The sequence below is a fragment of the Mustela erminea genome, chromosome 7 (assembly GCF_009829155.1).
Source record: "Mustela erminea isolate mMusErm1 chromosome 7, mMusErm1.Pri, whole genome shotgun sequence".
In the NCBI taxonomy this organism is placed as follows: domain Eukaryota; kingdom Metazoa; phylum Chordata; class Mammalia; order Carnivora; family Mustelidae; genus Mustela; species Mustela erminea.
Genome location: NC_045620.1, coordinates 61,419,087 through 61,445,864, shown reverse-complemented (window position 1 = coordinate 61,445,864; position 26,778 = coordinate 61,419,087). Strand labels below are relative to the sequence as shown.

Below are 26,778 nucleotides of genomic sequence, written 5' to 3'. Positions count from 1 at the left end.
TGCCCTCAGGCCTCTTCTATTACCAGGAGGCCCTGTGACTGTAAAAACATACGCAAGAACCAAGTCTTTTTTTTCAGAGGCAGCTCAGTATTGATAAAACACAGTCTTTATGGACAAATTATCATCGCCGCCTGAAGCTTTCATAATCCCTGAACTTTTTTTTTTTTTTTAAGATTTCTTCCCTCCCTTCCTTCCTTCCCTTCCACCCTCTACCTCTCCCTCCTGACCCCCTCTTTTCTTTCAAGAGCAAGGGAAGAGGGAGAGAGAGAAGCCTAAGCAGTCTCCACGCCAAGCACAGAGCCTGAGGCAGGGCCCAAAACCACAACACTGAGATCATGACCTGAGCTGAAATCAAGAGTTAGACGCTCAACTGACTGAGCCACCCAGGCACTCCCATAATCTCTGAACATTAAGTACCATTTAAATGGCTTTTAATTAAGGATAAATACTAATAACCTCTGGAGGGGAAACCCAGATATTTATGTTGTGTTCTTTGCCCATTCTGTACATATTCATGAATGGCATTCATATGTGCTAAGAAATTTTTGTATCCCTTAAAAGTTCTGTTGTTAGCTCTGTGGCTTGCAGAGTTCAGATTCCTTTTTTATTCAAGCATTTAAAAAAAAAAACTCTAATAATGCTCTTCAGTATTAGCTCTTAGGTTCTGACATTTTGGAAACAACCTCTCTTGGCCTTAGGCCCCCAAAGTAAAGGAATAGGCTTTGTGTCTGTTCTTGTCATTATGACACAGAACGGTCAATGTGTCAAAACAGTTCTCTCCTTGCATTAGCACCTGGTTACTCTACATGCTTGACCAGGAAGCCAATGGCATGCTGGACACAGCCCGTGGAAACTCCAACACAGCCTGGTCAACAGAGGTGATCTCTAAGAAGTGGAGGTTGGGCAGTAAATTAAAGGGACTAAATGATGGTGTATATCTGACAAATGGTTCTTAGAGGTGGAAGTGGTATACATTTCTTGTTTCTGAAGATAAATGGACAGCAAGAAGACCGAGAAATCTCAAATGAATTATAACTTCATGTCCATTTCACAAGTACAGCAGATAAGATTTTTTTTTCATTCCCCCAGTGAAAATGATTTCATTTCCTGAGATAGGTAGAAGTTAGCCTGGTTTCCAATTCTACCCTTATATTTACCCACTGCCATTGTCCTAGTGCCTCTGTATTCCATTGAGCCATTTCTTGTCATTTAAAACAACACCCTTACTAAAAATTAAATGAGCTACTGGAGGGAGCTATGAGGAAGTTCTAAGTAGTTACTTCTGAGAGGAAGAAGCTGTAAGCGAACATGAGGAATTTGTTAGCTATGAAGAGGAGTTTCCTAGGACACTGGAGTGGGTAATTGGATCTTCTTTCTCTTGAGACTGTGAAAGTACGTGGACATAAGGCAGGGGGATATATTAGACAGGCTGACAAGGTCATTCTCTGGGACTTGAACACCGTGAATACATCATAAAGGGGGTTACTGTTGATATCAGAGGGGTCCTGTATGCCCCCCAAAGCCAGGGATTCTACTAGGCTCCTCAAAAATGTCCTTGACCGGGAGACCACTGGGCACAAGCAACAATGCTGCCCACTAGTCAGACAATACCTTGAAATAGTCGATAAGTGCTTTTGAATACTTCACAGCGTGGTCCCTTTTGAGCCGAAACATCCGCCAGTACAGGAGAGCCAGGCAGCGGTAACTGAGGCGGAAAGAAAGAAATGGGTGCTGGGAGCATGAGTGTGTCCTCTGCCAACAAGACTTAAACAAAAACTCTTGTTGTTCGAAGGCACCCCATATTTATTTCACGATTATGTGTATGAAATATTATTATACTTATGTTTATGTCTGCTAAGTATCTGACCTTCCTTGTGTTCAAAAGATCTAATTCAAAATTCCAAGGAGTACACCATAAATACATTTACCACTAGATCCTCGCTTTATCGCTTCTTTCTTGGTGCTAAGGGACAGGCCATTTTCTCCTTCTGCCACTAGAGGGCAGGCTCTCTCCATGGGAGGAGTGAGGGAGTGCTAACACACAGCTCTCACCATGGCTGGGTGAGTCTCTGGCCGGAGCCACCTTCCTTTCTGACTGCCCCCTGGTGCCCAAGACCTCAGCAGTGTTGGCTTAGCTGAAAGAATAGCTCTTTACCTGTTTGTATTCCCTTCACTTTTAAACTACTTCACTGGACTAGAAGTAGTTCAAATAAAGTAACAGGTACAAATGTCTTATAAGCAGAAAGAATTCAATGCTGAGAGTAGTTATTATTTTATTGTTTTATATTTATTATTTACATATTAGTATTCTATCTTATATAATATGAAGTATTATTAATCATTATTAATTTGTTAATCCTAGTATGGAACTTTGAAAAGAACGCAGAAAGCCTTTCCTGAGACATACCCTCCTTTCCTTGGAGCTTTTCACTCATAATTATTTGCTAACTCAGATCTGGTGCTGACATGCTGGAATGCCAACATACCACATATAACTTTCTAGTCTCTTCTGAGCACATCAGATTGCAGATGATGGAAAACTACCCGAGGACACTCTCTTCTGTGTATGTTGATGTTACATTCCTTGACACTTGATTCTCCGCCTTGTAGATTAGGTTCTAGAGTAGAGTGAATCACCAGAGAGCAAAGAATGTTGGATTTCTACAGGTAGGTGTCCTGTGATTTGGGAGAGTGGGATGAGGTGTCCCAAGGAAATGTAATGGGGAAAACTATTATCCTCACATAATTAGTACCACTGTAATCATTACAGATATACAAAAGATCTATTACATATTGGAACAGTTTAAAAGAAATTCTTCTATTATTACAGTGTAATGAACTTGTTCCTTAGACTGATGTGTTGAGAACTTCAGCTCATCATCTTGATTCAGTCATACTAATCCCACATGTACATAGACAAATGGATTATTCTGATTGTGTCTAAAGTGTTAAACAAGAAAAATGACACTTGGCACAATTCACATTCAAATTATTAAAGCACAGACCTACCTGATTCTAAAGTTGGGTGTGCATACCCACACACGGATAGGTACGTGCATGTGTGCACACAGGCACACACAGAGACATACACAATCACAGAGAGTAACAATTATTCTTGTGTAATGGACCTGTTGATTCTCAATCACTGTGAATTCAGATCATGCATGGTATAGCAACAAGAAATGGTGAGGACTCTCCCTGGTCACCATTAGAACTGCATTTGGTTTTGCATGTCAGAAGACACTAGAAAAACGTATGCCTTTCAGCACCTGGTTTACCAATGAACATATACAAGGCTGAGAAAGGTGTTTTAAGCTGATATGATGCACTCACCATAATGCAGCCAATTGTTTGTCCTCTGGTGTTGCATTGGGGCCTGAATGGGTTTTTAGTCTCATAGCATACCTAGGGGGAAAAAACCAACAACAACAAAAGAAATTTTAAAGAAGCTTTCTCATTAATAATAAAACATCTTTTATGACTGAAGTTCTCTTTGCCCAATACTTAGTTTTTCATAGTACTTGCTGTTAATTCTTTCTCTCTCTCTTCTCTTTCTCTCTTCCTCCCTTCCTTCTTCCCTCCCTCCCTCCCTTCCTGCCTTCTCTAAAGAGGGAGGGGGGAGGGGAGAGGAAAGAGAGAATCTCAAGCAGATTCCCCGCTGAGCATGGAGCCCGACATGGGGCTTGATCTCAGGACCCTGAGATCAGGCACCCAACCAACTGGGCCACCCAGGTGCCCCATCTGTTCATTCTTTCTTAAAAGCTAGCTGAAGTAGCCCCATTTTCCCCGAAGCATGACACTACTATGACAACTAGAACAAAATAACTTTTAGGACCATCTAGACAGTTTCTGCTCCTCAACAATACAAGTCCAAATGCTACAGACAGTTGAGAGTAATACAAGATGAGTCAAGGTGACACATCCATTTTTACTAATTTAGACTTATGGCTGAGTGGTTGACAAGATGGAGTGAAGTTCAATCCTTCTAAACCAATATCCAGAAAAATATTCACTCCCTGTACTCAGATGAATGCTTGGATTTACGCCTTTTTCATTATTCAGGAACTCTTACTTTGATGGCTGCGTAAGTGTCCCATGTGCACAACTAGTGGCATTTATGCACTTTACGTAATCCCTCTTATTTCTCTAAACCAAGGGGACTATGGTCATTCCATTCTCCCAATAATATACCAAGTTACTTGCAGATTTTTTGAGAGAGCTGAGACAGTAGGTGAATGGTTAGAAAGTTCTGGGTTCAAATCTGAATTTAGCCTCAATTTCCCTACCAATAAAATAAGACTAATATTGCTGATCACATAGCACTGTTGAAAGGATGTATTGGTAGAGTTCACTGTAAATACTTAAGAAATGTTACTGTTATTACACTAGCTCCCTCCCATGCAGATTTGTAAGGTCTCTGACTATATCTCTGTGCACAGTTTTCCTAGTAGTTGCTCTGGTTTCTTACAAATGCGTATGTGCCTTACTGAAATTCACTGGTGTTAACATGTTCTGCTTGGAGTGAAGAGTGGAGAATTTATTTCCTTTTAGGTCCCTTTACTTTACTCCCTTTTTTAAAAAAAATTTTTTTTTTTTTTTTTTTTAATTTGACAGAGAGAGATCACAAGTAGGCAGAGAGGCAGGCAGAGAGAGAGGAGGAAGCAGGCTCCCCGCTGAGCAGAGAGCCCGATGCGGGACTCGATCCCAGGACCCTGAGATCATGACCTGAGCCGAAGGCAGCGGCTTAACCCACTGAGCCACCCAGGCGCCCTACTTTACTCCCTTTTAAATAATGTTATCTTGAATATCAGCTGGTGGTATAATTTTTGTTTTCATCACTGAATAGGATTTGTAAAACTCATGAGGAGGACAGTTTATGACATGAATCCTTATCTCTGTTCTTCTGTTGTTCTTCCTCCTTTCTGATGCTTCAAGATTCCTTCATTTGTCATCTCCTTTCTGTTTGAGGAACTTCCTTTAGTCAATCTTTATAGGTTAAAAACAAGTATTTTGTTTTTCTTAGTTGGAGAATATTTTTATTTCCTCTTCATCCCTGTATAATGAAGTTGCATTGAATCTAAAATTCACAGGTTGAGGGTTTTTTTCTTTCAGCACTTGAAAAATGTCATGCCACTCTCTTCTTTCCTCCGTGGTTTCAGATGAGAAGTCTGCTGTCATATGAACTGATGCTCCCCTACAGGTTATGTGTCATTTCTCTCCTGTTATCTTCAGGATTTTTTGGTTTTTGTTTTTAGTTTTCAGAAACATTGTTATGATGTGTCTTGGCATGCATTTTTTTGTTTTGTCCTACTTGGGTTTTTTCTCAGCTTCTTATAACTGTAGGTTTATGTCTTTTGCCAAACTTGGCAAGTTTCAGCCATTACTTCTTCAAATACTCTTTGAGTCCCACTTGCTTCCTCTCCTGAGACTCCAATGATACACACATTGGATCTTTTGTCCTTGTGCTTGAGGATCTATCCATTTTTCTTTCAGTTTCTTTTCTTTTTGTTGTGCATGTTGGGTAAATTCTATTTTCTGTTCTCAGGATCGCTAATTCTATCCTCTGTTGTTTTGTTGAGAAAGGTCTTCAAAAAGCTGTGACTGCCAGGTGACCTGGACCCTGTGAGCTGGACCCAGGTCACTGGGGGCTCTTCTCCTCCTTCCTTGTCCTTGAAATTTGGGTTCTACTTGCCTTTTCTGCTCCCAGAGGCTGCTGCAAGGATACACCTTGAGATAGTGATATGGCGTGGAGAATATCTGCCCAGGGTATTGGCTGAACCCATTTAAGGCCTCTATATAAACTTTAAGATCTGGTGCGCAGGTGCAGGGATCCATTCATCTTCTGGCCACCCGAGTAAGTTCTCTTTGCTTATTAAACCTGCCACCCACCAAACTGGAGTGGTCTGCACCTTTCCCCCTGTGTCTCCCCACTCCCAATGTATAGGAGGAAGATTCAGATTACACATGGGAAGCTCTTGAAAGGGTTATACACCAACACATCTCCACTCTACTACTGAGCCCATCCAGTGAGATTTTTGTTTCTCCTATCTTTTTCATTTCTGCAATTTATGTTTAGTTCTTTTTAAAAAATAACATTATTTCTTTGCTGAGATTTTTGATTTTTTGTTTCTTTCAAGAGAATTTATCATTGTTTGTTGAAGCATTTTTATGATGGCTGCTTTAAAATCCCTGTCAGATAATTCCAGTGTCTGATTCTTCTTGGTGATTGGTGTCAAATGGCTATCTTTTCTCATTCCAGTTGTCATTTCTTGTTTCTTGGTATGATGAGTGAGCTTCTATTGTAACTTGGACATTTGGCTCTTATGTTAGGAGACCCTGGATCCTATCTAAATCTTCTCTTTTAAAAGGAAGTCACACTGTTTAGGTTTAGCAGGTAGGTCTGGCCTACTTCTGGGCTGTAGTTCCAATTAAAATTTAATTTTCAGAGTCTTTGTGGTGCCATTTTGATTTGTGGTGCTTGGTATCTCTTGGGGAGAAAGGAATTCTCCACCTCTGGGGACAAAGAGGGTACCCTGAGCTGGACAGTTGTGAGGAGATCTCCCTTGCCAGTGCTCCCAGCTCCCGGTGTTTCTCAGTGTGGGAGAAGAATCTTAAGCCTGGTTGGCAACATGCAGATTTAAGGTGGTGAATTAATGTTATTTTCCAACTCAGATAAGAAAAATTTCTTTGTCTTAGTTTTCTAAGTGGTTTAAGGGATTCTATTCAGTCTGAGTTATCTAGAAGATAGATTATATTCTCCAACATGCAATGACACTTGCATCAGTGAACACACCAGAGTCCTAACCCTGGTGTGGAGCAAGTGTAGCACATCACACCTCCAGGTATATTTGACTGACATCAGGCTTTATTGTTGTTTGCATTTGTTTATTTATTTTTTAAAATTTGAATGCCTTAAAGGGGGTCATGCACACTCCAGTTCACCATAGGCCCTCCGACTTATTTGTTCATTCAAATATTTATTGAGCACATACTACATTGCAGGAACTGTTCTAGGAATTAGGGATATATCAACAAACAAACCAGAACACCCCCTCCCAATTCCCTGTGTTGGAGGCACTTGCATACTTGCATTCTAGGGCACCTTACTTCTTTGTGCCCATCCAGTGTCACCATTTTCTTACATGCTTGTGGATATGAGTTTGTGCCTTACTCTGAGGAAGCAATGGAAGAATCTAGGATTTCTTAGAGTAATTTTAAGTATTTTACTATGGTGATTTCTTGCCTTCACTGACAAAAAGAGCATGCCATTTAAGAAAATAGAATGAGGAATAAATGAAAAAAGATGGGATTGGGAGGGAGACAAACCATAAGTGACTCTTAATCTCACAAAACAAACTGAGGGTTGCTGGGGGGAGGAGGGTTGGGAGAAGGGGGGTGGGGTTATGGACATTGGGGAGGGTATGTGCTTTGGTGAGTGCTGTGAAGTGTGTAAACCTGGCGATTCACAGACCTATACCCCTGGGGATAAAAATATATTATATGTTTATAAAAAATTAAAAATTAAAAAAAAGAAAATAGAATGAGGAAATCACAAATACATTGATATAGTAGAAATATTTTAATAAGAAAAGTGACTGAACAGTGTTGACTTTCAAAACATTAAAAAAATTTTAAAAAACATTATTAAGAGGTATTTTATGAAGATGACGTGTACTCTGATACTGAGATGACAGTTTCAAAGGTTGGAAACTACTTACTGAAGGAAAGTGGTATACAATACCAATTTGCATCTTTGGGCCAATGCAGATCAAAAAGGTTATGACCTAAGATGGCTAGAAATCTTTCATCTGGAGTGACAGAGTAAATACCTAATCTTAGGTTGCAAAGAATTCCAGAATTAGAAAAGTCTCTTAAAGTTAGTTTTGGAGAAGAATAGCTTCACCTGTGGGTATTAAATATTATCCAAGCAGTTGAATTAACTAGAGACATAAACTGTATGACAAAGTTCTCAGTATGGTTCATGGATGAGATTTCCTTAAGGGTTCCTTAAAAACACATTAAAGATGTATATTTCTGGGTCTCCATGATGGAAGACAAGAGTCTCCCATCCAATCCCTTGATGTGCCCATGTTAGAACCCTGCTTCTGTTCACATTACATGTCTCACCGCAGGTGAGGGATGGTGTTCCTATTCAGGTCTAAGACCAAAACATCAGTATCCTCTGAGACAGCATATCACTGGAAAGATTTCCTTTCCTAAAATACCCCTGAATCTTTTCTCTCATTGAATACTCCTGAATCATTTACTGATAGAGTTAGGATTTTTATAATACTAACTTGAATCAGACTTTTTTTTTTAAAAAGACAGTATAAAGGTGAAATCAGTTCAAAATCTGCCACTCCCACCTGGGTGAGGTAGGCATGTCACATCTCACTTGGACTCAGCTTTCTTTCTGTAGCAATCGAGGGTTAGAAGAGCTCTCCTACTCCCTCACAAAGAAAGCAAAGGAAGCAGGGTGTGTTAAAGTGCCTTGCAAAATCTTACATTCCTCTTTGTGAGGATGAACCTTAGTTCTTGGTAGCTGATAGTGAAGGCTGGGATTCTTTTCTCTGTTTTCAGAGAACTGACATACATTCCTTACCCGCTCCACTTCCCCAACAAGACAAAGTGCTTACCTGATGAGCTCTACTGTTTCCGAATACATTGTATAAGGAGATTTGGATTCCATCGGGCCTTGTTCCATTGCGTTTCCACACTCAATAAATGACAAAGCTGCTTCAGCATAGTTCAAAGCCTTCCCAAACTTTTCCACCTGATCAACAGAGTTAATAGAGTGTCTTCCCTAAGTACATTTTTTTTTTTTTTAAATAGCATTGTCACATAGTCTATATGCTTTATTTGAGAAACCCGACTTTGAGTTCCAAAATCCTGTGAATGGAGCCGAGAGAAGAAAGAAATAGAATGCTTCCTTCTCCAGTTATTTTCACAAATTGCTACTGGCTTAGGGTAGGTGAATGAATGCTTACAGACAGCTATGTCCCAAATCCATACAACAGCTGCCAATCAGAATTGGTCAGAACTACATGGTTGCTCTAATTTCTCTTTCTCTCTTTCTAACCGGTAATTGCTGGGCAACTTCCATCCTTGTCCCTCCATGCTATGCTAAATAAAAAAAAAACTTGGGGGATTACCTCAAGTTGTCCAAATTTATGTTAATTTCCTCCCACATCAGTGAGGAGGAAATCAGCATCATATTCTTTGGTTCTCATAAATCTGAACTTACATATCAAGTTCCTACTTTCATATATTGTTACTCTCTGTGGTAATTACGTATTCTAAATTTGGATTGTATAATCTTCCCAGTTTTCACATACTCATTCATCAACACAAACAGAATTACACAAATACTCTATTAACTAGGTCTTGCCTCTAAAAACAATTCTCATTCATAGTGGATACTGTAGAAAACACCAATGGAGAGCAAAACCCTCCCTCCGTGGCAAACCAAGTTTTTAAACAGCTTATAAATCTAATAGGCCATAGAGAAATATTTCTTGGCAATGCTTTCAGACCAAGGAGGTCATTTCATTCAACAAGTATTTTCTACAGCACCCAGTTCTGTGCAGTGTGCACTTGATTCACAAAAGTTCCTTCCAGGAACCCAGAATATATCTGAAAAGAAAAAACGTGCACCCACAATATAGTTCAAAGTACAAGGCAGTCTGCGATTAACTGAGAAAATGCAAAGCCAAAAGTCCAATGCAAAGAGATGGTAGGAAGGGAGAAAGTCAGGGGTTCAGAGAGGCTGCGGAGGCCTCGGGGGGAGACCTGAAAATGAGAGTAGGAAAGAATGGGTATGATTTGGCTGGGTTTAGTGAGGAAGCTGGAGGTGTGAGTAGCTGTGAGTGTCTGTGTGAGGCTCTGTGGCTGCAGGAGCCTGCGCTGGGATGAGTGAGGTGCGCTCAGAGGCTGGGAGAGCATCAGCTTGGATGGAACAGCATGTTGATAGGCAAGGTCACATTTGGTAACATGACCAGAAGGAATGATCTTGGTAAACCTTGGGTGATTCAGGAGGAAAATCCCACTCTGCTTTAACATTCGGTGCTCTTCTTTAATAGTGACCAGGCATCGGCTTCTTCAGGTGAAGAACTCTCCACCACATTGTGGGGTTGTGAGGAGAAGAACTAGACCTTCCATTTCCTTTGTCTATTTTCTGATAACTCTGCTTATCTCCCCTGCACCCCCATGTCCCTAAGCAGAGATCTTTATACAAATAAATGTTTGATTGGCAACATCACTAGCACTGGGAGGAGTACGCTTCTGGTTTCAGCATCTTCAACACTGGAATAATACCCTGAAGGGCATTTGAAATGCCTTATTCATCTGCGGCCCCCTAATGCCAGTTAGGAATGCTGGAGGGGAACAGAACTGGAATTACTAGGTAGGAAAGAGTCTCTTTGGAGGAGACCGTAAGATGGAACAACCATGTGATTGCTCATAGAAAAAGTTAGAAGTTTTCTATGTCTTGCCTGGAACAGTCAAGCTTTCCAAGACAGGAGATTATCTAACTAAGTTGTATTTTTTTTTTAAACATCAAGTCATGGTGACTTTAGGGTCTTATATGCAGCATAATAGTTTCTGTGTTATACAGTTTCAGAGGAAGTATTAATTTTGGCAGATACACAGGCAAAACAGGAGTCTTTTTGAAAAGGGATTTGATCCTGGGACCAAGCCAAGGGCTGGCCAGGCTAATAAGAAAGAAAAATGCAAACCTAGATTTTTTTTTTTTTTTTTAAGGAACAAAATACTACCACCCACTGACTCCATTGCCTCTAGTTACTATTCAAACCTTAGAACTAAATTGAAATATTCATTTATCCAGGACTTTCTCCCAGTCAGACATTATTGGTTGAAGTCATAATTTATTGGGCTATGAACACTTGATTATATAAACATTTCTCCATTTAACAGACCCAGCCATCCTTGTAATAGATTTTATAATTACCCCAGCTATATGGCCCCAGTGATGAAGCTGCAGTACAAACGTAATTTGGAAGAACATATCTGGAGAGAAAAGGGTCTTACCATTGCATCTGCTTTATGCTTCATCCGTTTAGCTTCTTGCATAAAATAATCTGCACTGCGTGGCCTACAGGAGAGAATATTAAATGCCATTATTGTGTAAGTGCAAGATCTTTTGAAAATATTCTTCCCTTTTACTCAAACTTGAATCACAATTTTCAAAGTCTGTTTAATATAGAATCAAGCACTTTTGCATTCCCAAATTACTGTGTATATGTGAAATATCACAATTCTTTTTCTCTTAAATTAGCTATTCAAAACACACTCAATATATGCAGATAGTTTACATTTATAGTGATTTTAACATGGTTCCCCAGTGCCTAATTTGTGAATCAGATTTCTTATTGCATGGTTAAGAAAACAAGTAAAAAATCTTATTTTACACAATATTTGTATACAACAATCCCTTTTTAATGTAAAGATCATAAATATACCTAATAATAACTGTATGGATATGTATGGATGAGTATGTTTATATATTCTTATGAAAGTACATGTCATTTATATGCATAAATACAGTTGCATGTATCTATATATAATTATTTTAGGGTTTCCCTGTGGAACATGAAAAGAAGTAACACTGTATCATTATATTCCAGTTGTAATGAAGTTAATTGTAAAGTGATGTCTACCTTGTAACAATGCAAACATGACATGTATTCTCCAGAGTTCTGATTAGCTAGCTGGTAAACATTAACAGCAGACATGTGCATTATTAAAGCAATAACCCTGGCCAGCACTAACTCTGCTGGGAGATGAAGGTAATTCATACAGAGACTGATCCGAGTGTGTGTAATGACTCCAAGTTATGCTAAGCTACTCATCAGACAGTACCTTTTATGCTTAGTCTGATAGATTTTTAAAAATCTGCATACTCTAGGTACGCATATACTTTTTTTATATTATGGGTCTTTATATAATCAATAAACTTGATCTATTCATGAATATCCAATACAAGCCAGGACTCCCCAAACGAGAGGTAAGATGTAAATAGTGGTATTAATCACAGAATGCCTCACCTATTGTTACATGCTTATTCTGAACGCTCTTCTTTCAGATTCTAATTGGTCTTTTCCCTTACCGCAATATTAGGTGGTCAGAGCATCCTATTACTCAAAGGGGATTATCAAAAATGCTTGGAAATGCCATGTGCACCGTGACAATCCCAAAAGTTTATCCTCATCTTAATGGTTTTAATCAATTAAACAAATAAACAAACCATTTAGTTTCAAGTGCAAATGATGGAGGTGAGAAAAGGACCTTGGTTTTCTTTTATTTCCCCATAAAACACTGTATTACTGTGGTAATGTGCTGAGAATATTTAACTTTCCCAACAAAGAAATAAGGGACATAGTTACAGAATTTCCTTAATGTGTAAAATGAAACTCCCCGTCTTTGGCTCACCATCCCTCTATCATTCTTGCCATTAGGCCTGAAACCTTTCCTTCATCTCGGGAGTGGGGATCTCCATGGCAGTGGGGCCTGAGGTGTCCTTCATAGGAAGGCCCTGCTCCTACTGGCTCTGTTTCTCTAGTTCATCTCCTAGATTTTCACACTTCTTCCATTTGAATGGGTTTTAGTTGACTTTACATGTGGTTTTCCCTTCCTTGCCCACGCATTGACCTTTGAACACTGACCTTTGAATACTGGTCTTAGACTCCAATTCTGAAATTTAAATACGTGTTGCTACTGTTTTTGTTTTTTCATGGACTTCATGTTTCAGAGCAGTTTTAGGTTTACAGCAAAATTAAATGGTAAGTATAGAGTTGTCAAATACCTCCCAGCCTCTCTTACCTTCCTTAACATCCCCTACCAGAGAGGCACATTAGTTAGAACTGATGAACCTCCACTGGCCTGTCATTACCACCCAAAGTCCATAGTTACATTAGGGTTCACTCTTGGTCTTGTGCATTCCGTGGGGTATAAGGAATGTATAAAGACGTTTATTCACCATTAAAGTATCATAGAGAATAGTTGCACTGTCCTAAGAATCCTCTCCATTATTTTTTGTTGTGTTGTTGCTAAATGTCCCAGCATAGAAGGGCAGACCTTACCTCTATCCCACACCCAGACCTGAGTCCTGAGCTTCAGATGAGTTCACAGAGCCTATCTGCTCAGGAGAGGAGTTCCGGTATCTTCATCCATTCCTCTTCCCTGTTATCAGATGTTGTGAGTGCATTCTCCTTGTAAAGATCCTTCCTTTCCTTATGGACCACATCTACCACCCAGGCCTGGCTTTCATCACCTCTACTGACCTCCAGTTTTACTTTCCTCCAACCTATCCTGAGCTTGACAAACCTTGACTGTGTTTGTAAAACATGGTTTCATTACATCACCATCCTACTCATAGACCTAAAATCAATCTCCAGCTCCCAAAGAATCAATCTCAGTTCAGCCCGCCAAAGATCTTGCCTAACTCTTGAACTGTACCAATGACTCCCCAAGGCCCTCAACCAGAGCCATGGGTGTCTTTCTTGCTGTGGTGTTTACATGCCATCTCTGTCTTAGAACCTCTCTGCTCATCCTTTTCCTCCCACCTGGAATACTCTGCTCACTGTGTGCACATTCACTGAGTTCCTTCTATGAGTTACCACTCCCCCAAGTTCTTATGCTGTGAGATCCTCTTGGTAACTTGACCCATGCTCATCTTTGTCCTTCCTGGATGCCCCTTCCTATTTACATTACACTTTTAGACATTTAATTACCTCCTGAGCTGTAGGGCTAAGTCCTGGCATGTGGGCAGCTCTGCAGCTGGTACACATTCAGCAGGGCCTATGCCGTGGCCTATGCTTTGATCTTCCCCACCCTATAGTTTTAGACACATGGTAGAAGGTCCATGAATCCCCCCTGAATAGCTGAATTCATTTCTGAGTTTAGAAGAGAGTGGTGGCTTCTGATGGGGTGCAGCATCACAGCCAACAAGCCAGAGAACGTCTCCATGGCAACTTGAAATTCTCCACATCATTATCGACTCCACACTCTAGTATATGAGTTTGGTCAATCTTTTTTTGCCTGGTTTTGCAAACCTTTTCACTAATAGATCATCATTTCAAATGCACTTCATTTTCAAGAAAGAATTCTCCCAGCAATAAGGTATGGCATCTTAGTTTCAACTAGCCTTCTCACTTACCCTTAGGGACAGTAGGATCTCCTAATTCTTCATACATGTTCCTTAATCACCACTGTTCTTATCTGCAGCCTATGAATGTACTTTTTAGACCTGATACAGAGGGTGAGTCACAAACTCTCATAATAGTGCACATGGATAAGTAACACATCTAATTTTCTGACTGTATCAAAGCAGCTGACACTAACCTGAGATGCTGGGAAAAAAGTGTACCATCCAGAGGCCATTTACAAACACATTAGTAAGAATTCTTATCTTCGCATGTAATGGAGGGCTCACTACACTGAGTCACTGAAGATTGCAGGATGATTGGCTCATTTTCTCCTTTCAGGTGATTTCCAGTGCCCCGCTCCTAGACCAGAACATTACAGAGGCAGTGGGGCCAATGGGATGCCACCAACACTGTCCAGTAGTGTAGTGGGCGCATGCTATCATGAAGGCATCACTCTGACGGCAATGTACAAGTCAGGAGGGATGCAGAACTGTCATCACCACTGTGGCAGTTACAGACTATAACTTGGCCAAGTCTTTACTACAATAAAATCTAATTATTTCAGTGTTCAAACAGATCTGTGATCCAATCTTTTTTTTTTTTTTAACATGAAAAGCCTCGAGTTTTCCTTTTTCATTTAGATAATAACACTCCTCATATTGTTTTTTCACAGTGATGGTATTTTATGATGATACATCAATGAACCTAACAGAAGTTCAATTAAACATCATACACGTAACTAACTGTGTATCTTTGGTTCTTCAGAAATGGGGCTTGTGAGTGATCTTTTTAAAAGCCAAGGCTTAGCCATGTGTATCTTTGTTGTAAGAGCTCTCTGCAACAACAAAAAAAACCTCAACACTTGATCCAAATAGAATGTTTTTTTTTTCTCTCACCCTCCCACTACCCCACCTATAAACACGCAGCCTTAGTTCTGAGCAGCAACAGGGTTTGAGCCACCCTGGTATTTCTTCTGGCAGGGAAGCATTAAAGCTACCTTGCTTTTTGTTCTGCTCCAAGGCTGAGATAGAGTTGAATGGTCTCCCACGGAGAGGCTGGCAGCCTTCTTTCTGTAATTCCTACCTCTGTGAGATACACCCCCCCACCTCACCCTTCCTCTCCTCCCCCCCCAGCAGAGCCGCCTGTTTTGTGAAAACTGGCAGGGATGGGAGCTCAATGTGTTTGAACAAACAGGTTCCTTGGCACAGCAGAAATCTGGATAATTTTCTTAGGGAAGCTGGAGTCCAAATCAGACAGATAGGCAACTGCATACCAAATGAATTCATCATCCGAGATCCTGTCAGCTTGTCATCTGATAAGTCCCATGGGTGTTACTGTGTCCCTCAGCTTTGAAGTACTTTCTTCACAAAGAAGAATGTGTAAGAAGTTAGGTGCAGGCAGCCCCCTGCTTTCTCAAAGTTTGCGGTACAAGCCACTTGGCTTTTACGAAAGACCTAGAATGGTTTTTGCTAATCTGGAGAGGATCTTAATGTATCCGAAAAAAACCTTACTGTACTAGGGTAGGTCTCTCTTCCAAGTGAAGCAGTAGTGCAAGGTGAGCTCTCGGAAAGCTGGGATACTCTTTGCATTACACAATTCTGGCTTACAAATGATTTCATATGAATGCTCTACCTTCAGCTAGTGGGGGAAACTGTAATCTTTTTAATCCACTGAAGTGAACATGATTTAGGAGGGCACTTTAGAGTCAGGGTCTCTGGCAGGCTGGGATTGACTTTATGAGTGCTTCTTGAAGGAAGCAGGTAGATTGCATTTAAGCAGCAAGGATTCAAATGCACTTTTGGTTTCCATTAGCTTGATGCTGTCTGGGGCCCCAGGGTCTCCAGAGTCTGGCTTCTCAGAAGCACAAGTGAACACTCATTGCGTCTCACGCAGGCCATGGGCTCCTGCCCATGACTGCTTCTCTCCTGGTCACGCACAGAAAACAGCATGTTTTCTGGGATGCACAGGCTAAGTGTTGCAGGTTTTTGTCATTCAGTCAAAAGCCACTTTCTATTGAAACGGAAACTCATCACTTTGTTGTTCTTCTCTGGGTGTGACATTTAAAATAAAATAATTTTACAAAACTCTTAAAATGATCAGAGAACTAAGATTTCAATCAGGGAGGTCTGAAGCATTGTCCTTCACTACTCCCCACCACCCCAAGCTTAGTCTTTTTCCTTTTTTCTCTCTCTCTCTATTACTGTTCCAGTTAGAACAAAATAACTTGGCTGCGAGACCGGGATCTCATAAAGTAGAGAATTACATATAAAGAACATAAAGGTGTACTAATGGGGGGGCACCTGGGTGGCTCAGTCGGTTGTGTCTGCCTTCAGCTGAGGTCATGTTCTCAGGGTCCTGGGATCAAGCCCCGCATCAGGCTCTCTGCTCGGCAGGGAATCTGCTTCTCCCTCTCTGTCTCGCTCTGTGTACTCTCTCTCTCTATCACAAATGAATAGATAAAATCTTGGAAAAAAAAAAAAAAAGGTATAGTAATGGTCTACCAGGAAAGGTGGGGAAGGGGGACCTTCAGGAAAAAACGAATGGTAATTGTAAGCCCTCCGTGGGAGCACCTGCCCCAACATACTGTCACCTCAAGGATTTCAACTGGTGTCCTCTGATTAAATCATGCCACAAGAGATCTGACCTTTTATGTACACAACTCTTCCTATCCTCTAAAAAATTAAATCCTTTCAGCTATAGATTTGCTGAGCATAATTATATCACAAATGCCAATCCTTCTTCCTTCCCAGCCACATTTCACACTCCATGGCCTTCAGCACCACGTGGCTGAGGGAGTCTTTTCTCAATGTCGGGGGGTTTAAGTAGCTGGGTTCCTGTTACGGGTGCACAGGGACAGATGGAATGCTTGGTGGTGGTGCTGAATGTGATGATCGTGACTGACTCTTCCTTGTGAAATATGGGCAGGAGACAGTACATCCTTCTGGGAGCAGCAGGCAGTCCTGGCATTCAGGATTCGCTGGCTCCCCAACACAGCAATATGGTTGCTGGGAAAGGGGACTTGATTTCCCAGCCAAGCATTTCACCACTCAGCTCTGCTCAGGACTTCTGTACTGAGGCCTTCACGACACAGTTGTTCTCTCTTGATGTTCCTGGGCCAAGAACTCCCCTGTCACTAATTATGACACAAAGAAATCTGCAGCTCATGGCTTCACACTACTAAGATCAGTTTCTAGGCTTTGAGTTGAATCAAGTGCTGTCACTTATTGACATAAATTCTTACAGATTTTTTTAAACAAAAGTTTGGCAATCACACCAGCATCACCTTAAAACCGTGGCTGTCAAGTAGTAAGTGTTGAGCATGGCTAAATGTCAGGGAGGTGCAGCCACTCTGCCACCAATCTGAGCCTGCAAATTACGCAGAACAAGCTGACCTAGATCACATTTTTAAAAATAAGTGTTATTTTGTTTGGTTCCCTCTACATTCCGAAGACATAAACTGGTGCCTGTTTAATTGGTAAGTAACATAGGAGAAGGGGTTGAGAAGCCATGAATTTAAACTTACCTGCATGTAGATTCCTTATATTCACTGGGGGGAAAAACTGCAGGCCTTACTCTTCTGGGAATGTTATTCTCATTCAGTTGTGTTCATTCAGCACTTGTTATTAAGCGCCCACTGAATTCAGCTGTTGTCTGAATCGCATGTTTATTCAACCATTAACCAGTATTTATAATACAAAAGGATGAGTTTACTTTTATCTAGAAGCTACATGATGCAGCTTTAAAAATTAAATGACAGTGTGGCATCTGTTCCTTTTTGGATCACTGTAGCTGGATTTCCATCAACTTTAAATTACTCCTGAGTGATTTCTCTAGCTCGCTCTTTTTTTTTCCCCACTGGTGGCTTGTCTGGTTGGTTCACTGCTTGTGGACGCCTTCAGCGAGGAGAAGTAGAGGAAAGTGACAGGAGCCAGGTCCTTGTCTGTCAAAGAGGCTGCTGGTGGGGAAATTGGTATAGAACAGAGAGGAGCAGGAGGTGGAAGTTTTGGGGTCCCAAGGCACCTTCCTGCAGAAGCCAGCCATGTGCCTCCCTATGCCCTGAATTAATGACTGAGGATTAATTAATTTCATATCTTAACTCTAGCCAATGTACCTGGCCCTTAGTAAAAATACTCAGCACATATGAACTGGACCTGGGAGATATTCTGCATCAGTTTGGGTGACTTCCTAGTCCAGTCATCTCTTGAGGGACATGGATTTTTATGGTTTTAAGGAAGAGACAATGCCTAGTTTTGCTTTTCTTTCTTCTTTTTTTTTTTTTTTAAAGATTTTATTTATTTAACAGAATGAGATCACAAGTAGGCAGAGAGACAGGCAGAGAGAGGAGGAAGCAGGCGCCCTGCTGAGCAAAGAGCCCGATGCGGGGCTTGATCCCAGGACCCTGGGATCATGACCTGAGCTGAAGGCAGAGGCTTTAACCCACTGAGCCACCCAGGCGCCCCTAGTTTTGCTTTTCAAGCTTCATGGATCTTCCCAAGACTTTCTTAGTTCAGTGGTCGACTGGCTGTTGGAGTTGCATGTTTAGTTTACTGTTAAGGATTTCAAATCAACTAGGACACATGGCAATTGGAACATGACATCTATCTCTCCATATGATGGATATGTAAGAGTGCTTTTTTATTCCATTATATCTATATCCGTAAAAAGAGAAACAGTTTTATTGTAGCTGTCAGCCAGAAAAATTATACATATTGCTAATGGGAAGACATTAGCTTTGTTGACACAGAAAGTGAAAAAATTATATTCCCAATAGCCCCAGCAGATTCAGAAACATTTCCTTTTGTAAGTAGTCTGAGAAACTGCAGATCAGAGTATGGCCATTTACTTGTCACTGTTTCTGACTTAGATTTTTGGTCTATATACTGGAAAATTTCTTATATGTAAATTTTCCATATGTATATTTAATATCATTGTATTAATATATGTGATACCATTGTGTGTGTGTTTAAATATCATGCCCTTAACATCACCTGCTGGAAATGTTGGGAGGTTTTAAGCACTTTAGCATCTACTACACATTGTGTTTGATCGCATTGTTAGATTATGGCTTCTGAATGCAAACTGCTATGTTGTCATCAGACACAATTTTAATCTCCTGTTTTTACAAATTGTTAGAGCTCATGAGAATGATTTATACCACCAAACCCTAATTATATATGTGGTTGACTGAGGACTGTCCTTCCGTCATATGCACCCACCTCAGGGATTAATTACCACCTCCCTCACTTGATGCTTAGGGCAGTGGAGAAACCAAGGGAAGGCGAGGTGGTGAGGGCCAGAAGAGTGTGCTGGGGTTGAGTGCGGCTGTAGCCGCCATGGGAAGAAGAGAAAAACATTCGCCCTCCTGGGCCACCCTTAAACTTCCATAAATCCAATTATCTTGGAATGCGTTCAGTAAGTGGAACAAACCAAAAATGTGGATTTGGCTTTCAACTCCCCAATTCTGTACCCTTAATTAGTTCACTGAAGTCCAAGCATAAATTCAGGACTATAACTTCATATTCTCATTTCTTGAGATGTCTATGGGGTGAATAAATAGAGTGTGTCTATACCCTGGGTGAAGTCAGGGCCAGAGAAGAGGGTGGGTGGAAGATGGGGATGAAGGAGTCATTACTTCTGCCCAGATGGTCACTCTCAGGAGAGCTCATCTAACCGGGTCTTAGGAGAACCTCTGGGAGAGAGGTATCATGATTACCATTTTCCCAGTAAGGTCGAAGACATTCGGCACCCCTTACTTTTTCCAGTTTTGGGTGGGGTTAGTGGATTATAGTCTGTCCCCTCAGACTGTAAGCAATGAGAGGACAGGATGACTCAGTGCTGCAAACTGTTCCACCCTAGGATTTAGTGGGGAGCCCACACAGACATGCACTGCATATGTGTTAAATAGTTAACGTCAAAACCAGGATTCAAGCCAAACTCTTGAAACCGTATCTTCTGTCTTCCAGACTTGTCCTGGACACATATTTATTTTCCTTAAGAGCCTAAATAATTTCCAGTATCATTATATCACTTCTCCGTTATCATTTTCAGAATCTCAAGAGCATCCCAGGATGTTATTTTTATTCCTCTTCTCCTGTTTCTTCTCCTTTTAAATTGATGCTGGGAATGGAAGCAATACTTGGGGTTTCAAGGGCTAGGGCTGGGAAGGATGACAGGATATTTATTTTCCTGTTTAAGACCGTTTATGCTATTATAAAGAATACAGCATTTTAGAACGAAATAAACCAGGAGTGCATCGCTATTATTCTTTGCCCATTATAATTTACTAAAACAAAAATGCTTCTCTTTCTGGTAGCATACAACCACCAACAGTCCAAAATGCAGGTGCTCAGGAATGTAAGGCTCATGGATGCCATTTGCCTTAGCTTCCTGACATCTTGGATGCAACCCCAGTAGCTTTGGCTGTTGTAGCCTTTCAAAAATCCCATGAGGACTCTGAGGTGCATTCAAAGTTAAGCTCCAGTTCCCTTTGAGAAAGCAACACTCACCTGACCAAGTCATGCATATAACCCTCTTACTCGTGGAGTTTCTGTTTTACCTTGCCCCTTACCACATCAACAAAGAGTCCACACTCACATATCATCGAAGACAAGTTTCTGTCTCTTGCAGTCCCTGTGGCCGTTGGCACCTGGAGACCATGGCTCTGTCTGTGGCCGTGACTTGTGGAGAATGTTTTCGGAATTGTTGTGAGCGGCCTTCTAAACAACAAAAAAAAAACAACACACCAGTCTTTCAGAAACCTGGCTGAAAGGGCAACCCGCTATTTTGTGTTCTAGGTTAGAACTGATGATCCCTTGAGTTTAAATAAAGAAAAAGAAATATGTGTGTTCCAGTTCTCATGCTGAGGGCTTCTGCATGTGTTGTCAAATGGCATTCTTGTAACAGTATCAGAAGAGAAGTTCTTAATGACCCACACTCACAGATCCAGAAACTGAGGCTAGCTGAAGTTAAGAAACTTCCCCAAGTTCAAATAACTACCGTGGGTGACACCCAGTGCTTAGGACTCAAGCCCCTACTTTTCCCAGTTGGCTAGACCAGTGGTTGGAGACCAGTGGTTCTCCAAGATGATGTCTGCATTAGAATCATCCTGGGGAGTGCTGTCAACACACAGACTGCTGGACCCCCACCCATCCAGAGCTGAATTAAGAATGTGGAGTGGGGCCCGAGAACATCACATTTCTAGCAATTTCCAAGTGATGCTGATCCAGGAACCAAGCTTTCAGAACTGCTGGCTTATAATCCCTCTCAAAAGAGAAGTCATTTTTTTTTTAATAATTTTTTATTTTTTATAAACATTTATTTTTATCCCCAGGGGTACAAGTCTGTGAATCACCAGGTTTACACACTTCACAGCACTCACCAAAGCACATACCCTCCCCAATATCCATAATCCCACCCCCTTCTCCCAACCCCACTCCCCCCAGCAACCCTCAGTTTGTTTTGTGAGATTAAGAGTCACTTATGATTTGTCTCCCTCCCAATTCCATCTTGTTTCATTGATTCTTCTCCTACCCACTTAAGCCCCCATGTTGCATCACCACTTCCTCATATCAGGGAGATCATATGATAGTTCTCTTGCTCTGCTTGACTTATTTCGCTAAGCATGATACGCTCTAGTTCCATCCATGTTGTCGCAAATGGCAAGATTTCATTTCTTTTGATGGCTGCATAGCATTCCATTATGTATATATACCACATCTTCTTGATCCATTCATCTGTTGATGGACATCTAGGTTCTTTCCATAGTTTGGCTATTGTGGACATTGCTGCTATAAACATTCGGGTGCACGTGCCCCTTTGGATCACTACGTTTGTATCTTTAGGGTAAATACTCAGTAGTGCAATTGCTGGGTCATAGGGCAGTTCTATTTTCAACATTTTGAGGAACCTCCATGCCGTTTTCCAGAGTGGCTGCACCAGCTTGCATTCCCACCAACAGTGGAGGAGGGTTCCCCTTTCTCCGCATCCTCGCCAGCATCTGTCATTTCCTGACTTGTTAATTTTAGCCATTCTGACTGGTGTGAGGTGATATCTCATTGTGGTTTTGATTTGTATTTCCCTGATGCCGAGTGATATGGAGCACTTTTTCATGTGTCTGTTGGCCATCTGGATGTCTTCTTTGCAGAAATGTCTGTTCATGTCCTCTGCCCATTTCTTGATTGGATTATTTGTTCTTTGGGTGTTGAGTTTGATAAGTTCTTTATAGATTTTGGACACTAGTCCTTTATCTGATATGTCGTTTGCAAATATCTTCTCCCATTCTGTCAGTTGTCTTTTGATTTTGTTAACTGTTTTTGCTGTGCAAAAGCTTTTGATCTTGATGAAAAAAAGACTACCAAATTGGACGTTGTGACACCTAGCACCTGTCAGTGACTCAAAGCAACTACTAGAATCATAATTTTGTAATGGCAGTCCAGGGGCATCATGGGAAGGTTATTTTTAACACTGGAGATATTAAAATAACTAAAATGGAAAAAAGGGGAGAGCTTAAAAATCCAAGGGGAAAAAAAAAGTTGCACTAAAAGGTTTTATGAGAAGATAGATTCAATTGTTTTCTTATTCCATGATCTATCAATCATCATCAAATGATGCATTTGATCAGTCTGGCACAACACCTACTGAACACCAACTGGGTGCCCCACCTCTGTTCTTAATAATCACCTTACCATGTTCTCAACAGTCTACTTGATTTAAAACTACTCATATGTCCTGGATCCTTTAAGTGCATTAGTCCTGGATAAATGCATGCTAGATAGAATTCTACAATTGACTCCAGCACTAGTCCTGATTTCTAATGCCCCGATCAGCTTTGCAAAGAAAGTAAACATTGAATAAACAAAAAATACAAGATACTGAAGTTTATTCCATTATTTAAAATAAGAATAATCTTAAATGAATAAATATTGTTTACATAAGTAAAATTGAAAGCATGGGGAAAAAAAAAAAAAGAGAAGTCATTCAGGTCACAAATGGACTGATTCTCATGAGCTGTCCGTGAAAAGCAGGAAAAGGCAAAGGGATATCTAGAAATTATTTAAAATGTGTTTTTAAAAGGAACACTATTGATCTGTGGAAAAATTAAGAAATCACATTCCCTGGAGATTCAAATATTTATAGAGCACCTATTGTGTGCTAGACCCATGAATCATAAGCAACTTTGATTACAAAATTCAAACAGTTTCCTCTGAAATAATTAAAATGTGTTGAGTGTGTATGAATGCTTCTTTAAATATGGACTGATTTTATGTGTAGTCAAGCTTCTTGGTTGTAAGAGCCCCCAGGTCTCTGCATTCCTTTTTGGCACTCACGGCAGCCATTACCAATGTGTGTGATTTCCTGTCTATGTCATTCTGCCCAGCCAGACTGTTCCCACAGGCACAGAATAAATGTTAGGTCATCACTGGCTCTCTATTGCTTGGTACAGTGTGTGGTACACAGTAAGTACTTGCTCAATAAACATCTGTTTGGTGAAAGAAAGAATGACTGAATAAAGTCTGTAATTATTTTACAATTCTCTGGACATCATGGTTGCTTTTATGTTAGGCTCTAGTGGTGAAGAAATGTTTTGTTTGTGTTTTGATTTTAATTGGTAGTTTTTTTATTCCGGTTTTTTCTAGTAAGGTCTTAGACTCTTTGAGCCTAGAATTAAAAATAATTGTTCTCAAATAAGGGTGCATCAGCTAGTTATTAATATCCTGATGTTACAAGATTTTGGCTCTTGCTGGACCTTCTACCAACTATTTTACCTCTGTAGTTCATGGGATGGAACATTAAATACTGCCTTCCCCCATCTTTCTTTGCAGAGCCCTCTTCTCATGCCTCATCTTTCTCCCTGCCTCACAAAGCCCTGCTGGTAATGACAGCATGGTGGTGATGTGAGAGAACTTGGGAGGATGTGCCCCCACAGGATCCAGAGCCACCAGCTGTTAGAAGGAGTGGCCATAAAGAGGAACTAACATGTAGAGTTAGTTACATAGGTATCTGTAGGTATCGGTTCTTCAGATAATACAAGCTCATTTAAATATTCTCACCTCCATTTTGCCAATGAAACCAGCTCAGAGATGAAGCAACTGGCCAAAGTCACATTTGGACTAGATATGAGGTTAGATAGTCTGTGGACCCCAGGCCCCTGCCCTACTCCAGGGCAACACAGGCAGCTGGAATCACCCCTGGGAAAGTTGCTGGAAAAGAGGTGGGGGCCTGCTCCCACATTTTGGCCACTGCACTTAAACTGGAATGGGAAATCCCATAATTTTGGCCTAGAGTCAGTCCCAGATTTCACTCTGCCCTGGGGCAAGGAATCTTCCCAAATGAAAGGGCTGGTTGGTTCCAAACTCCCAATTTACAGTGTCTCCAGATGGTAATCCTTTGGGGTCATTTCTCTTCAGAGTGGGAAATGCAATTCTACAAAGAGACATCCTAAGCAGAAGAGGCTTACAATGTCTCCTCTGGTTTCTTCTTCTGTCATTCTCTGTGGGAAGAAGTAATGGGGTGTGCTGGTTCACCTGGACTTTCCAGAGCAGCATTTAGGGATTCTTACGAGACCTCAAGCATGTGTTTAGACTGTACCGGGCTAGAGACAGATGAGTATAGAGGTGTGCTCAATTTCATTTTTATTTTTATCAGGAAAGGAAGAGAATCAACATACCGCGAGGTCTCCGGCATGAGATTGCAGCTGGTTCTCAGCCTTATGCTTTTTGTTGGAGGAGGCAGAAGTGAACAAGCCACTGCCATTTGATCTGCTGGAAGAAGTTAAGTCCTCGCTGGAATATTTGTGTTTAGATGCATCCGAGAGGGGTGAGATGGGTGACCGGAGCATTTTTTCATTTTTATTTATTGGTATTGCCAAACTGAAAAAGGAAATCACAGTAATAGAATGTCACACAGTCAGCACAGGGAAAGGTAAATGTTTTATATATGACCCAAACCTCCCATTTAAAATCTACTGGTAGGAAGGCGTTTATTGGGAATTATTATACCAGGAAACAATTTTATGGCCTTAGGACCATAAAAAACAATAAGTAAATTTTATTCATTATTTCCTTACTCATCTTATTAGGATGAATAATAATTCTAGTGCTAAATGACTAACATTAGTAAGACTTTCATTTTTCTGGGTTTTTCATCCGAGGATCTCAAAACATTTAACAACTTACTATTTTTCTAACATGCCGAAGTAGCAAGTAATGGGAAAGTCAATCACAAGATATATGAGTTCTCCACCTGTAAAAGGACTTTTGATAACACCTGAACTTGTACAAGTTATTATATGAAGAATAGCAGAATCACAGAATAATCTGCAAAGTGTGAGGCCAACTTTCGGTTGTTCGGTTTCTGGGCTAACCAAACATTCATCAGAATAAACACAGAACAGAAAACTGTCATTAAAAGTTACATTTGCCGGGGGTGCCTGGGTGCTTCAGTTGGTTAAGCATCCAATTCTTAATTTCAGCTCAGATCATGATCTCAGGGGTTGTGAGATGAAGCCCCGCACTGGGCTCTGCACTGGGTGTGGAGTCTGCTTAAGATTCTCTTTCTCTTCCTCTGCCCCTCACCCCTTCTAAAAAAAAAGTAACATTTTCTAATTTCTAGTTCCTTATTTCACATCCAAAATTAATTGTTTATACCAGAGGAGGACAATTGCTATATAATTTCACTTTTATGTACAATCTAAAAAACAAAACAAATGAACAAACAAAAAACTGAAACAGACTCGTAAATACAGAGAACAAACTTGTGGTTGCTGGACAGAAGGGGATGTGGGGGGAAGAGGATTAAGGAGTACAAACTTCCAGTTATAAAATAAATAAGCTGTGGGGATAAAAAGTCAGTAATACAATAATAATTCTGGATGGTGACAGATGGTGACCGTGCTTATCATGACGAGCATTTCACAATGTATACAGATGGTGAATCACTACGTTGTAGATCTGAAACTAACAAAATATTGTATGTCAACTTCAATTTAAACCAAAAGAGCCCACAAACAAATGAATAAAACTATTGTCTATCCCTAAATATAACTCTTCCCCAAAATTAACCATCAGAGAAAGAGTCACCTATATTTGAATCTTTGCTATATACGTTAATACTGATGGGCTTGTCTCCATTACTTTACTCTGAAAAAAAAAATGAGGGAAGACACATTAACCTGAAATAAACTCAAACACTGCTAATTTGGGATGCTCAGAGAAGTCACTTGACATAGATAGTTTAAAAAGGGTAAATCCATTTAACAAAGACTTAGTCTCTAGTCCTGCAATTATTACTTCTTAATTGCATGTGTTGGCTATCACTGCAAATAAGCCATTCAAGTCACTTCAAAAAGCAATTTCCTTAGTTGGTGGTCACAGTGTAGAAATTAGAAACACAGGCTTCTAGAACAGATAATAAAGCCAAAGTTTTTAATGTTAAAATAACAAGGCTCTTTGTGTTATGCAAATAGATCTGGGTAGGGACAGAATTTCTGGTGATAGATTTCTGGTTCAAGAAGTACTGTGTGTCTAACAACCCAGAAGTGAGATGTGTTCTGGAAAACTCCTTTGGGCAAATCAAAAGTGGCTCAGGGATAATGAAAACACTGATGTTGTAGATGTGA

At 40.6% G+C, this 26,778-nt stretch overlaps 1 protein-coding gene across 8 annotated transcripts in view; it reads right to left on the bottom strand.

Moving 5' to 3' along the window:
- The window catches only part of AFF3 (AF4/FMR2 family member 3), a 516,827-nt gene that overhangs the window by 7,556 nt on the left and 482,493 nt on the right, over positions 1-26,778 (bottom strand). For all 8 annotated transcript variants that reach the window (XM_032351829.1, XM_032351821.1, XM_032351823.1 and 5 more), the window contains 6 exons: positions 24,829-25,030; positions 20,757-20,878; positions 11,047-11,110; positions 8,637-8,773; positions 3,334-3,405; positions 1,612-1,705 (listed from right to left, as the gene is read on the bottom strand). In XM_032351829.1, coding sequence (XP_032207720.1) covers positions 1,612-1,705; positions 3,334-3,405; positions 8,637-8,773; positions 11,047-11,110; positions 20,757-20,878; positions 24,829-25,030 — 691 coding nt within the window. The remainder of the gene's footprint in view (positions 1-1,611; positions 1,706-3,333; positions 3,406-8,636; positions 8,774-11,046; positions 11,111-20,756; positions 20,879-24,828; positions 25,031-26,778) is intronic.